This window comes from Rhinichthys klamathensis, unplaced genomic scaffold, assembly GCF_029890125.1.
Source record: "Rhinichthys klamathensis goyatoka isolate OS25496 unplaced genomic scaffold, OSU_Roscu_1.1 h1tg000105l_1, whole genome shotgun sequence".
Classification (NCBI taxonomy): Eukaryota; Metazoa; Chordata; class Actinopteri; order Cypriniformes; family Leuciscidae; genus Rhinichthys; species Rhinichthys klamathensis.
Window position 1 is genome coordinate 1,127,731 of NW_026606644.1, and position 15,081 is coordinate 1,142,811.

Here is a 15,081-nt window from a genome sequence, read left to right on the forward strand (position 1 = left end):
TAAATATTATTAGTTGCACATAAAACCATCAACTCTGATCAAATTTGTGTTTTAATAGGACTGCATTTTGTCCACACTGTGTTTTGATGAAATCTTTCTGTGGTCTTATTTTAATATAGATGATCACAGTTAATATGCATGTGAGGTCTGCCATTGGTCGGCACACCATTGGTTGAGTATGTTGCTCAGTCCATAATTGGCTTGCTTAAAGTTGTCTCTGCACATTGTGCTATGATAAGAGAAAGTATTTTTAGACAACACATCATTTTTAATCTACATTTCTGCACAAGCAGCAAGAAGATAACCCTCCCCCACCCACAGGGAATTTTAATGGGTCTAAAGTCCCATCTATCTGTAAATGAATGTCAAATATTTTCCATTTCACTGTGATTTATGTTGCATTTTGCCTTGTGTGGACAGAAAAAGTTACTTTGGAAACACAATGTGCCTAGATAGGACACTGTGCTACTGTAACCCTTTTCTCCTGCTTTTTCTGCTAATTTAAGATTCTTTGTGCACATGTACAATACCATTCAAAATACTGGAGTCAGTAAGAGTTTTTTTATTTTTTGAAAGAAATGAATACTTTTATATAGTAAGGAGGACACATTACATTGCTCAAAAATGACAGCAAATACTTTTATGATGTTACAGAAGATTTCTATTTAAAATAAATTGTTCTTTTAGACATTCTAATAATCAAAGAATCCTTAATATAAATGAATCATGATTTCCAGAAAAATATTAAGCAGCACAACTGTTTTAAACATTGAAAATAATAAGAAAAGTTTGAATGAATTCTGAAGGATCATGTGACACTATAATGCAGCCATTACTCCAGTCTTCAATGTGTTACCATAAAAACGGTAACTCAGCGAGCTAAATTTTTTATTTGATCAACTTCAAATTTGAAACGCAACGTAGACAGATGGCCTTGATTTGTATGCAATTTTAGAGTGCAGATTATTTTGTAAAATATATATTTAAATACAAATATTTAGTTCAATACACTTGCTTTATTGTAAACGTAAACTTCTATAACCTTTTTAGACTTTCTGTAATAATCTGCTGAGTGTCGTCTTTTAAAAGAGACCACCTTAGGTCTGTATTCCACAGCATTCATAAAATGCAGCCATTGATAGTTTTCCCAAAAATCTAATTTTCTGTCATTAATGACTCACCCTCATGTCGTTCCAAAGGCGCAAGACTTTCGGTCATCTTCAAAACACAAAAGCAGATATTATAAATGTATATTATATGCAGATAATATGAACTTTTTCAATGGAGGGACAGAAAGCTCTCAGATTTCATCAAAAAGATCTTCATTTTTTCCCCCGAAGATTAATGAAAGTCTGTCGTGTTTGAAACGACATGAGGGTGAGTAAATAATGACTCTGGGACATGACTCTGAATTTGGGACAGTTATTTTAAATTGTAGAAATATTTCATAATATTACTGTTTTTGCTGTATTATCTTACCACCCCCAAATTTTGAATGGTAAGTGTATTTATATTTATATGCCAGTGTGTTTCTCTCCCTTCCCTCATTGTAATATTGTCTGTGTTCTCAGAGAGTGTTAGACATGAAGAGAGAAGAGTTTGACCTTCTGCCTGGATGGAAGCAAGTGAACCTCAAAAAAGCCAAAGGACTCTTTTAAAAGCCTGACGAAATCGAATTATCACTGTCCATTTCCACCATGACCACTGGTTCTGCGGTCGCCTCTGCATTGTGACCTCTTTCGGTTAATGGAGGTGTTTGTTCAGAGAGCAGGGTAAACGGTCAGGTCAAAGGTCACTTTAGGATCTACAGATGCACCTGCTGTGGCGTCCTCTTTTGATGTATCTATTAAGTCCGTGGAAGTGACGTCTGTGTGTGTCAGTGTGTGTCCTCGCCTCGTTCATGTACAACGATTAGCAGTCTGTGAGTATGTTTATCTCTTGAAGTACATGGAATCAAATACTTCGCTCACCTTCCCATCCGGTCCGATCTGCAATGTGTGTTTGTTGTTACATGTACGTTTGATAAATCTGCTGATAAATTGGAAATTGTATAAACTTTGTAGCAAACAAAGAAAATCCTGTGTGATCGCTCTTAATGTTGTCATATGTCTTAGGATATTTCTTTTTGATTCAAGAGGAGTTTACATGGCGCGTCTGTATTTTGTGTGTGTTCTTGTGTGAATGGCTGTTGCTTGTGGTGGTGATGGTCTCTTTTTCCTGAGGTGTGAGGGACGTCATGTTTGTTTGTATTCGGACAGCATGGAGTAATGGACGAGAGAAAGAAAAGATATTAATTTAAATGTACAGTATAGTGCCTTGCTTTTGTGTACAGTTTCTATACCAAACACACTCTATAGTCTGCATTTCAGACACTTTCTTTGTGATAAAAGAAATAGTGAATAAAGAAAGCATATTCAAATCAGTTTTTTCCTCTGTCTTGTATTATTTTTCACCAATTTTAGGGACAAAGAAGTGGGGAAAATATGTATTTTGGATTGATCTGTTCAGCATGTTCAGGGGAATTCAATTACACAAATGTATATCAATGTGGGTCAACGGCGTCAGAGACTAAAGCAATACTGTCATGTCAAATATTTACATAAATGTAAATATTTCGAAAGTAGCATTCCATTTGAGTGTATGTAATAAAAAAAGTCTACAAACCCGTTAAAACGTGTAAAAAATGAAACGAAGATGAATTATATCAGCACCTTTAATGTAAAAATTACAACCTATAGCCTACAATGCCACTGAAAACCAAAGTGACACATTTCTGATAAAAAAAGATGGCATATTAATAAAAAACCTTAAACTGCATTCTATTAAGAAAGAGTTGAGTGTATAGGATGGTTTCAAAGTGATTTAGACACTGTCAAAAAAAAAAAATGATGTTGCCCACTTAAGGCTGGTCTCGTTGTCAAATTAAAAGTGAAAGTATTTCCCTCTCAGGCATCACTGTCTGCTCAAGCTCGCAGGATACACAGCGATGTTCAAGCGCCTGGTAAATATAGCGTTTATTCTTGACTTGACTAATGATCATTTAAAAAAAAAGTAATAAGACCACCGAATCACAGTATTTCCTGTGATGTGATCTATTAAACATCTATAGTTACAAACACAAGACGTACGTAGCCTACTTTTATTACGTTTAGAAAATGTTCTACATTTCATTTTACACGTAGCCGATGACATGTAACTTTTCTCCAGAGTTGATAAGATGAACTAATTTATAATAGGCTACTAATGAATTTTACAACGGAATTGAATCAACACCGAACTAACTTGAGCTGGACAATGCCTTTCTTCTAGAGCTGCTGTAGCTACAGCCAAAATAAACTTTGTTGCCTTATTTTCCAGTTTATCACTGTAAAGCTGGTTTGAAACAATCTGTATTGTAAAAAGCGCTGTAAATGTAACTACTTATAATTAGATTTCTTCGTCAGTTTTAAGTGACAGCCTACTTGACTGGTTTTACCACAAATCAGTTATTTAAAATAACATTTAGCCTAATAATATACATTTGCACAACATATCATTTAAGCGAAACTAAACTGAAAAGTTGCGAATTGAATGATGAATAGATGAAAGTAAAAGGATGACCACTCGTCATTGTAGGCTACTTTATGAAGTCCTCACGCAAATACTAAAAAATGATGGACGTGGTGTTCAGCGTGACACCGGCAGAGGGCGCTACATGAATCCAAGACTTTTCTTAGCCTTCTTAGCTAACGTATTTTTCTTTCTCTTCAGTTCGTTCGATTTAAGAAATGCTTGTTGTTGTCGTAAATGACTTAACAACATACTATTAAGAACACATGTCCTCTTTAATATATGGGCCATTCTACAGAAATGGTGCAAACTGCTGTTCCACAACCAAAAAACACATTTAAAGAGCATAAAAAACACCACGCCCATAATTTTTTAGTACTTGCGTGAGGACTTCATAAAGTAGGCTACAATGAGTGGTCATCCTTTTGCTTTCATCTATTCATCACTCAATTCGAAACTTTTCAGTTTAGTTTCGCTTTTTACAAAGATCCTTCTGTTATCTATTGAATCCCACAGTAATATTTTAAATATCAGTGAACTTAATATATATAAAATCATAATTTATTTGGGTACTTTCTATTGGGAGGTGGCTGTCCCCTAACCCCTAAATTTCAACTTTGGAAAAAACTGAGAAAAACATTTGAATATCACTTTCACTTGTTGTTTTTAAATATATATATTTCTTTTAAAAAGCGAAGTAAAAAAAAAGCATTTATTTTATATTAATTTTTAAATCATGAAACTTTATGTAAAACAATGTGTCCCGCATTTTCATGTCACAACGAATCAGTGTGTTTTAGTCCATTGGCTGAGACTGATTTTAACCATACCCCTACATTTTTGATCAGTAAATATTCCTGTGTCCCTTTCTCTCATAGCCTCTCTTTCATTGCAGATAGGTATGCCATCATTTTGAGGGAAATGTTCAAAAGTCTGAAAATCTGTGTGTAACTTTAAGGAACGTCAGTACCAAACACTTTTTTTCTGCAATTAAGCAAACTTTTTTGGGTGTTATTCCATAAAATGTAGTTTTTATGTGTGTACAACTGTTCAGAACTGTGCTAGGTAACCATGTGCTGGTTATCATCTTTGAACTAGGCTCAAAAGTATCTAAAATTGTCACTACCGAAACATGTGGTGAAGTTTTGGTTATGACATCATGTTTTTTTGAGTGTTATTCGATAAAATTTAGTTTTTTTTTGTGTGTACAACCATGTGCTGATTAGCATCTTTGAGTTAACAGAAACAGTCATGACCGAAACATGTCAGCATTGTTTTGGTAGTGAATAAAGGGAACATATAATCATTTATTTGGGGGAAATAAACAAAATTTTAGTACAGTTATGCAAATCATTAGTATCTTAGTATGTTTTAGTAGTGTTTTAGTATGTGAGCTAAAATTCTGTAATGTGATGTGGTCGCTACCAAAGCATTACTGTCACTACCGAAAATGTACCGTCACGACCGAAACATGCATGTTTTGTCTAAAATAAAGTATATTGAATTATCAACTAAGATGATGATAAAGTGTTTCGTTCAATAGATTCAAACTAATGAATCCTTAACTTTGAAATCAGTATGATTAACTTAATGCCTTTTACAAAGAAAGATTGGATTAAAAATACAACAAATCTTACAGTATAAATTACATTTGAAATATTGTAAAAATATATATTGATTTACCTGAGAAAACTTTTTTTTTTAAATAGCAAAAAATATATTTAGAAGATAGATGTGAACAAAATATTAATAGGTCAATATAAGCCTCCTTATTAATTTATTTATTATTGTGTTTCGGTAGTGACAAATTTGGGGAGAGGAAAAATATTTCAAAACTTTCTGAAAATACAATATGATAATTACAATTACTAGAAATGTGTCCCTTGGATTTTATACAATTTCCATACATACAAAATTTGTGGCAAAAGACTCATTTGTTTTCAAGACGTTTCCAACTCTGACTTTGAACCAATTTTATAGAATGGCCCATATACATAGGCTACTCCAACCCGTTCTTGTTGTCAAAAGATGTGGCCTAGTCCTTAATTTAACCATGGCCAACTAGTTGTTCAAATGTAAACAATAATGTAATAATATCCAAATAAAATTTTAACATAGTATCGAATTTAAGAAGCTTTCAGACTCTTTTTAGCCTGGGAAAACCCAGACAACTTCCGGCAAATTTAGATTTGCTCTGAAAGTTAGTCTGGCAGAGAGCTCATTCAAGCCCATTTCCAATCCGCCGAAATCGAGGCACCAATCAGAAACGTTGGGGCGGGCTTTACACGATGACGACAGCGCTGGGATTTTGAAGCAGATTTTGTAGCCTACATTACAAAGATGGATGCCGCCGTCGAACATCACTCGTTCCAATCAGCTATCGCGTCCAAAAACCGAGCAAAGAACAACACTCGGAGATGTTTCTCTGCCGCTCTGCATACGTCATCTCCTTCATCGCTCTGATTGGGTTTAGGTCTATCCGCGACGTCCGTTGGTGACGCCCCTCTGGAAATGATTTGTCTATGACGCTTTGCCAGACCATAACTCAGTTACAACTGACAATGGTCTGGTTTTAACCAGGCTAGACTCTTTTAGTCATTGTTTATAATAGTGCTTGCTACTGTCAGGTTACCATGGTTCCCTTTCGTAGTCACTACGAGTTACGTTGTGACGACGAAATGGGGTTTCACTTAGAAAGCCTATCAACTTCGAGTATTACAAAACGAGCCAATGGCAAAGAAATGCCATGGGTCTGCGGATTTTGCATAGCGTAACTCCGCCCCACCTCGTGGGTATATAAGGAAGTACGCTGGCAACATGCAGTTATGTTTTTGCTTCGGAGCCAAGAGGTCCTCTTCACTCCTGCAGCCTATTCATACTTTGCACGTGACGTCACAAGTACTGGCTGGCGGGCAAGAACGTCGTTCTCCAGCAACGAAACCCAGTAAACTAATCAAGGATCTTGCCAGGACGTCGCCAGTTTTACTACACAAAAGTTGGTGTTTTGAGGTTTGTGATATCTATGGTTTTCAATGAGAACCAGAGATGACCCAACAATAGAGCTAGATTATTTATGGAGGAATTATTACTGCTCGATTATCTTAAAAAACCTTGTCTGCTTTACACAATTTAGCTACCTTGGAGTTAATCCTATTTCTAGTCCATAGTTATGCAGCTAGCTCGCTAACAGACTTGATAGCTACTAAAAGACCCATAAGACCTGGAACTACAGGACTCTACGTTGAAAATACCCGTTTGTTGCCCGCCAGGTATCCATGGTAGTCACGTGACTGCAAAGTATGAATTCTCTGACTATCTTCGAGAATCTTCTAGACGAGCAGCTTCCAGTCGGTGTTGGTGTGATGGCGTATTCCAGCAGTTTCACTGCAACAGCGTGTGTGCTTCTCCCCGGGCGCTTCAGCACTCTCTCATAAAAAGAGCTTGCATGTGGCACATCTTTTTAAAGCCGTTCTGCCCGTGTATTCCTGAGTGCGATAGATTCAGCTGATGGGCACGAACGCTGTTTGACGTGTGTGGGCTTTGCTCACGCTCAGACAGCATTCATAGATACGTCATGTTATCACTGTCCCGAGGTGGGCACGGCAACAAGGCACGCTCCGAGTACCAGTTACTCCGACCTGCCGTCAAACCTTCACCCCGTGGACGAACCTCAGCTTTCTACGGGCCGGAGTGCCCTTAGAACGAGTTTCCAGGCATGTTGTTGTCTCAACAGATGCCTCCCCCACGGGCTGGGGTGCCATGTGCAATGGACATGCTGCCGCGGGCACCTGAACAGGACCCCAGCGCCTATGGCATGTCAATTGCCTCGAATTGCTGGCAGTACGTCTCGCTCTGCACCGCTTCCATGCATTGCTTTAGAACCAGCACGTACTAGTCCGATCAGACAATACCACGACAGTAGCTTACAACTACCGACAAGGTGGTCTACGCTTCCGCCGTATGTCGCAACTCGCCCGCCACCTCCTCCTATGGAGTCAGAAGCATCTGAGGTTGCTTCGAGCCATTTATATCCCGTTTTGTAATACTCTAATTTGATAGGCGAAGCCCCATTTTCTAAGCGAAACCCCATTTCGTCGCTACGACGTAACGTCTCCGTTCCCTATTCAGGGAACGAGGGATTACGTCCGTAACCGAGACGTTTTACTGCCATAAAAATAACTGTCAGAATTTTATTATAATTATAAATTTGGGAAGGAGGTAAGTAATGAATAAATGATTGGGATTGGTTAAGTATCTGACATACTTACAACACTAAATAGTAGCAAACTCATTTGGAGATAAATCATTGCAATTTGTAAACTACTGGTACGTATACTGCTATTTATGTGAAAACACAAAACATATAATAATTATTTCCTCATAATTGTTACTTATTATGATGAATTCAGGTTAAATGGGACATTTTTTCCCCCAGTTATCTCAGTGGCAAAAAGTGTCACAATTAACCAGACGTCACCCCTACATAATATTTGCCTTTTTTTCCTCAGGTTGAGCTGGTCATTTCAGATTAGAGGAGTGCACATACTGAAAACAGCAGATGGACATGTCTAATTATGGTAATGTACAGCCCCATGAAACACACCAGTCAGATCAGGGCTGATTTGAATAAAGTTATATAATAATATTTTTTTCTGTTATAGGCCCTTAATAAATATTTGCATATAAGGTTAAAAAATATAATTGATTATGTGTCTTTCCTTTCTATCAGAAGACAAAGGGGAAAACGTGGAGCCCCGTGAAGTCTCTAAAATCAACATCTCTGCCCAAAATGGAAGCAATGTTTCAGCACCTCTCATATTAAACTCAACAGTCACAGGAAATATTAATATTTCTAATTACTTTCCAGGTGAGTGGTCTGTTGGAGGAAAGGCCACAGCTGAACACATTTTGTCAATAATTATACAAATGCACAGAGATGTCCAAAGAATTCAATAATATACCTTCTGTAATATTTGTAATAATCTAAGATTTATTATTCCAGCTGTAGGGCCTGCAGCTGAAATCACAGGTAATATACACCACTGGGTAAAATTATGTATATATTGCCATTTTTTACCATGTTTACATTTGTAAGACCTTATAAACAGTTAAAGGGACTGCTTACCCAAAAATGAAAATTCGGTCATAATTTACTCACCCTCATGGCATTCCAAACCTGTATGAGTTTCTTTGTCTGCAGAACACAGAAAACGATATTTTGAAGTATATTGGTGGTAACCAAACAGGTTGCTATTTTCTCAAAATATCTTTTTTTTTTTCACAGAAGAAAATCATACTGGTTTGGAACAATATGAGTATGAATAATGATTAGAGAATTAATTTTTTTATGGTGAACTACCTCTTTAAGTAGGTAAAATACCCAATTTCTTTACCATATAGTGAGAATTATCAGTACTTAATTAGTTATGATTATATATTTGGTCAACAAAATCTAATATCTAAAATAAACTATTGTTTTTTGCAGATACAAGCTCATTGATCACAGAATACAAGGAGTCCCTACTGTCCGAATATGCCTACATTACAGAATACACTTCCCGTGCCGGTGAACAGGTGCTGCTTAATGACCGCTACATTGATCCGCTTATAGTGCAGAAACACAGAGAAAAGAAAGAGCGAGAGAATGAGATGCGCTCTAGAGGGGAACGATTCTTCAACACAAGAGAAAGTAACCAGAGAAACCAAAACATCAGCCTTGATAAGCTGTTCGGTCCAGAGAATGGCCCCAAAAAAGTGACTCCAAGAGCTGTGATTCTCCAAGGTGATTCTGGAAGTGGGAAATCAATCACTGCGCAAAAGATCATTCTGGACTGGGCCTCTGGAGAGCTCTACGCTAGACTCTTCGATGTAGTGTTTCATCTAAGATGTAAAGAGCTCAGCGGTCTCTCAGGTGAGAAGAGCTTGGTGGATCTCCTTAACTGCAGTTTAACTCCTAATGAAATTGGTCAGATCTTAAAAGACATACCACAGAGGATCTTGTTCATCATTGATGGTTTTGATGAACTTATGCTGTCAGCATCCAAAGAGCCATTGCCACCAAAACCAGTCATCAAATCCCACCCATTGGCCATTGTTTGCTCTCTTCTGAAAGGACGTATGATGAGAGAGTCCTTCCTGCTGGTTTCTACAAGATCGAACGCTGTTGACAAATTGGAGAACATTCTGAAAAAGCCTCAATGCTTCATGGAGATCATGGGATTTTCGGAGAAAGGAGTGAGTGAATACTTCCAGAGGTTCTTTGAGGATGAAGAGTTTTCAAGTCAAGTGTATGAGCAGGTAAAGAGACAAGAGCTGCTCTACACCGCTTGCTTCATCCCGGTCATCTGCTGGATTGTCTGCACAATTTTCAAAAGAAAAGGAAAAGATGGTGTTGTTACTAGCGAGTTGACGACCACCACGTCCATATTTGTTGATTTTGTGTTCACACTCTTGAAGCATCACAGTAGTTCGAGTCAGCATGAAGTGCTCGACCTCCTCAAGAACCTGGGTCAGCTAGCCGAGAGTGGAATGTCAAAACGCCAAGTCCTGTTTCCCAGAAACGATCTTCCAAAAGCAATCTCTGAATTACCAAACATTCCCTTCCTCTGCACATTTCGCCAGCAAGAGAGAACTAATCTGAAGGAGATGTTCGGTTTCATGCACCTCAGCTTTCAGGAGTTCTTCACCGCTCTGTTCTACGTGTTAACAAACGAGGCGGATGCGAAAATAAAAATCAAGGAGCTATTGGAATCAGCAGGCAATGGGAGGTGCAATGAGTATCTCTTCCCTGTAATCCGGTTCCTTTTTGGTCTCTCAAACAAGAAAGTTAGCCGTTTAATCCCGGGGGGAAATCCACGGTCAACATTTACTGTTATTCGCTCCCAGTTGGAAAAATGGATCAGCAGAATTCTAGAGAAGGACTTCATTGGCACATTGTTCCCGAATGATTTCATTCTTCATTGCTTGTATGAGCTTCATGATAAGGACATACTAAAGAACATCATGAAGCGGTGGGAACACTTAGGTATTAACATAAACTGGTCTTTGAAGGGCATCGACTGTCAGGTTGTGATGTACTGCCTCAAGTATTCTTCACGCATTATCAGTATGAATGTCAAGTGCAATGCAAAAGATCTAATGATGCTTCATCCTGCACTCTGCAGGTGTTCAACTTTAAGGTAATTTATGTTCTTAAATTATATGCTCTTACAAAAAGTATTTATATTCCATGGTTTCCAAAGTATACCATAGTGTCCAAAAATGTTATTACCATCTCATCATGTTTTAAAAACCTTGATGATGTATACAATGTATTATAGTTCTTATTATCATTTGAAGGGTTTGGTTTATGTCATGAAGAATTATAGGTTTCTGGTTTTTGTTTTTGAAGGCTGGATTTTGATTCCTTATCTGACACCGATGTTAACCTCCTGACATCAGCCCTGGGGAGGAGAAAGAACGTGAACTATTTAAAGTATGTGCTACTCTTTTTATAAATGTAACAATGCCACCATTGCCTCAAGAATGAGTTTTTAGGCACTGAATTTAAAGGGAAATGATAGGTGAATAATAATGGTCTAGAAGACCCTAACCCCTGTCCTAAGCCTAAAATTGACATTAACTGTAAACCTATCCATCAGCTCTGATTGGTTTATTGGACTATCCACCTTATCCTTCACCCGTTCTATTTCCCATGATTCATAGCGGGTTCAACTGACTAAACGGTTTTCTACTTCCGGTTGAAGTGTTTGAACCACTGATCTATATAGAATGACATGTCATTATATAGATCAGTGGTTTGAACCATAGACTGTAAAAAAAATATGGACGTAGTGTCCGTGACATCACCCGTAGGTTTCTGAAGAGCGTTTTTGAAGCCTAAAGCGGGGCTGGGCGTCGCCATCTTGGCAACGCGTCACCTTTCGTCACTACCGTATAACAGAAAATGGGCAAAAAGGCAGGACGTGGGTGGAGCTACTGGCCTCACGTTAAAGTGACAGCTGATTGAAGAATTAAAGCCAATAGTTTAGTTCATGTTTTTGCCCTTCGAAATATTATAATAGTTAAAAGACATAACTAAAAGTGAGACTCTGTATCATGATGTATTATTATTCTGCTATAAAAATGTATTATCATGCAGTAACTTACAATATTGCTCTGAGCTTGTGCGTTCATGCGCATACATGTCAGTCAGCAGGGCATCGCACGTCAAGTTCGTAAAGAGCTTTGTTCAGTCCATTTTAAAATCTGATTTTGACCGCCTCTCAATTTCTCAAATGGGTTAAACCAAAGATATTACCTCAGAAGTTCAAGTAAATGCACTAGAAATCCGCGCTCATTCAAGGGTGTGCATCTATTGCATGGACGGAGAGAAAGCAGTGACACCTGCAGGATTTCATCTGACGGTACTTTCACTAAAAAGTTAAATAAGTGTGGAAATTGTAGTAAATCGCAAGAGACAACTTCTCACATTGAGCACACGAATGCGTGTGTCGTTTATTATTATTGTATTATTATTTGTTATAATAATATATTATTGAACTGTGTTGTACTACTTTCATGTTATCACTGTGAAGCTGCTTTGATGCAATCTGTATTGTGAAAAGCGCTATATAAATAAATGTGACTTGACTTGACTTGACTATTGAAAACAAAAACACTCAACTCCAAAATGGCGCTGACTAGCGTCTCACATCATCACGCATACAGAACATTTAAAGGGACCACGATCCCTGAACAACAGTGAGGAACAATGCCAAGAACAAAGGGGAATTATGTATGTCAAAGTCACTACACGCGTCCCCCCAGAATTCACCATATCAGGAGAACCAAACAGTCAACGCGGAGGTGGGCGTATCAACCTGCCACAACGGCTGCGCTGCACGGAAGGAGGAGGAGACCGCACTGCAGCCGGCAACCCGCCCTGGCACGGGTGTGGGACATGGAGTGTGGGAGGCTTGGGAGGGAGGGGAGCAAGGGGTGGGGGCAGAGCAGGAGGCCGCCAGCGCCGTGGGACCTGGGCCAGGTCTATGGGGCTGGCCACGTCCAAGTGAGCTGGTTTGAGGCGGTCAATGGAGAGTCGCTCCGGTTTCCCGCCCCTGTCCACCACAAAATGTTTGTCCCCCTTCTCCAGAACCCGAAATGGGCCCTCGTAGCGGGTATGTGTGACTGAGGAAGGCCGTGATGGGAAGTAGGGACAGGTGCGAAAAGCCTCGCATTGTCCAGTAGAGTGGACCGCTGAAAAGTAGCAGACCAGGGAACCGTGGTGCTAGGGACAAAATCCCCTGGTACCCGCAGTGGCTGTCCATAAACCAACTCCGCGGATGAGGACTGAAGGTCCTCCTTTGGCGCGGTCCTGATGCCCAGCATCACCCACGGGAGCTTGTCGACCCAGTTGCTGTCTTTGAGGCCAGCGCGCAGGGCAGCCTTCATTGACCTATGAAAACGTTCACAGAGTCCGTTAGCTTGCGGGTGATATGCCATCGTACGGTGGAGTTTCACTCCGAGGCTCTGTGCGACAGCGGCCCACAGCTCAGAAGTAAACTGTGCGCCTCGGTCAGAGGAAATGTCCGAAGGAGTGCCGAAACGTGCAACCCAGGTGCCAATAAATGCCCGTGTCATTTCGGAAGACGTCACTGACGTCAAAGGCACAGCCTCGGGCCAGCGGGTGGTCCTGTCAACCATGGTGAACAAATATGTGAAACCGTGAGAGGAGGGCAGAGGACCAACCAGGTCCACGTTTACATGGTCAAAACGTCTTTCCGGAACCGAGAAAGACCCTAACGGGGCTTAAGTGTGGCGATGGACTTTGGCCCGTTGGCATTCAACACAGGTGTTAGACCAATCCCTAACGTCCTTCTTGAAGCCATGCCAAACAAACTTCCCTGCCACCAGTCTCTGTGACGCTTTCGTACCCGGGTGGGAGAGACCATGGACGGCATCAAAAACTTGTCGCCTCCATCCCGAGGGAACGACCGGCTGAGGACTACCTGTGGAGATGTCACACAGGAGCTTGGTGCCGGCATCGCCAAAAACCACGTCCTCGAGCTGCAACCCTGTAGCCGAGGTCCTCAGGAGTTGCACATCTGGGTCTGTGGCCTGAGTCGCTACCATGCTGTCGTAATCCAAACCCAGGTGGACTGCCCCAGCCACAGCCCGTGATAGGCAGTCCGCCACTTGCTTGGTCTTACTGGCGACGTGCTGCAAGTCCGTGGTGAACTCAGAAATGTAGGACAGATGACGTTGCTGGCGGGCGGACCACGGTTCAGCCACCTTGGCCATGGCAAAAGTCAACGGCTTGTGGTCCACAAAAGCGGTGAAATGTCGGCCCTCCAGCAGGGAACGAAAGTGTCGGATAGCGAGGTAGAGACCCAGCAACTCCCGGTCGAATGTGCTGTACTTCCGCTCACAGGGGCGCAGCTGACGGCTAAAGAAAGCCAGCGGCTGCCAGGCCCCGTCTACCCACTGCTCATATACAGCACCAACAGCATAGTCCGAGGCATCCGAGGAGATGGGGGCTGTTGGAGAAGGATGTGCCAACATGGCGGCGTTTGCTAGGGCTGTCTTAGTGGCAGCAAAAGCCCTGTCTCTACTCTCATTCTAGGATACAGCGTGCTTGGGTTTACCCTTCAAGGCCTCATGCAAAGGCTGCATGAGCTGAGCAGCTCGAGGGATGAAACGGTGGTAAAAATTTACCATGCCGAGGAACTCCTACAGGGATTTGACAGTGAGAGGGCGCGGGAACTGTGCGACCGCCTCCACCTTTAACGGGAGGGGGACTGCCCCGTCCTTAGTGACTCTGTGTCCTGGGAAGTCGATGGTGGTCAAGCCGAACTGGCATTTGGCGGGGTTGACAATCAGTCCATGCTGGCTAAGCCGCTCAAAAAGGGTTTGGAGGTGCGCAAGGTGCTGAGACTTGGACGTGCTCACTACTAGGATGTCAGGTCATCTTCATTTATATAGCGCTTTTAACAATGGATTGTTTCAAAGCAGCTTTACAGAGATAAACATATAATTTAAGGTAACAGATTGTTTTGGCGTTATAGCGGTTCTTGAATAATGTTACTTCCAGCTAAAGTTAACTTTGATTGATTCACCTCTGTCGAAATGATCAGACTTTAAACGCGAACCTGTGATTAACACTGACGGCGTTCACATGCTCATTCAGAATTCTATAGTTATGTGCTTTTTAAAATATGTGCGCAGGTTTGTAATTCATACAACCCAGCCTAAACAAACTACTTTTCTTGCCTATAAATTTTGATACAGAATTTTGTTTTATTTTATCACTTCGGGGTACGCGAGCCGGAATTCACAACGCTTTATCTGTAGAGTGGGAAAGGGATCCTCCATAGGGAGAGGATATTGGATACTTCAGCACTGCATTGTCATCGGGTCCAAGCAAAGCTCCCTCGTCAGATCTGGACATGGCCTGGATCCGGCAGGCTGCGGGAAAACCTCGGGATAAACAAAGACACTAATATTAGCATAGATGCCATTCTTCTTATGATGTAGCGAGTACATCAAGATTTA

The 15,081-nt window shown here is 40.6% G+C and overlaps 2 protein-coding genes across 17 annotated transcripts in view; both read left to right on the top strand.

Annotated features, from left to right (window-relative positions):
- svilb (supervillin b) overlaps positions 1-2,422 on the top strand; it is a 63,087-nt gene extending 60,665 nt beyond the window's left edge. For all 16 annotated transcript variants that reach the window (XM_056253470.1, XM_056253469.1, XM_056253461.1 and 13 more), the window contains one exon: positions 1,572-2,422. In XM_056253470.1, coding sequence (XP_056109445.1) covers positions 1,572-1,658 — 87 coding nt within the window. In that variant the 3' untranslated portion in view covers positions 1,659-2,422. The remainder of the gene's footprint in view (positions 1-1,571) is intronic.
- Positions 2,423-2,942: 520 nt separating this feature from the next.
- LOC130087183 (uncharacterized) overlaps positions 2,943-15,081 on the top strand; it is a 35,476-nt gene continuing 23,337 nt past the window's right edge. Inside the window, exons 1-6 of the mRNA XM_056253409.1 lie at positions 2,943-3,001; positions 8,058-8,126; positions 8,279-8,416; positions 8,552-8,578; positions 9,035-10,727; positions 10,940-11,023. Coding sequence (XP_056109384.1) covers positions 8,108-8,126; positions 8,279-8,416; positions 8,552-8,578; positions 9,035-10,727; positions 10,940-11,023 — 1,961 coding nt within the window. The 5' untranslated portion in view covers positions 2,943-3,001; positions 8,058-8,107. The remainder of the gene's footprint in view (positions 3,002-8,057; positions 8,127-8,278; positions 8,417-8,551; positions 8,579-9,034; positions 10,728-10,939; positions 11,024-15,081) is intronic.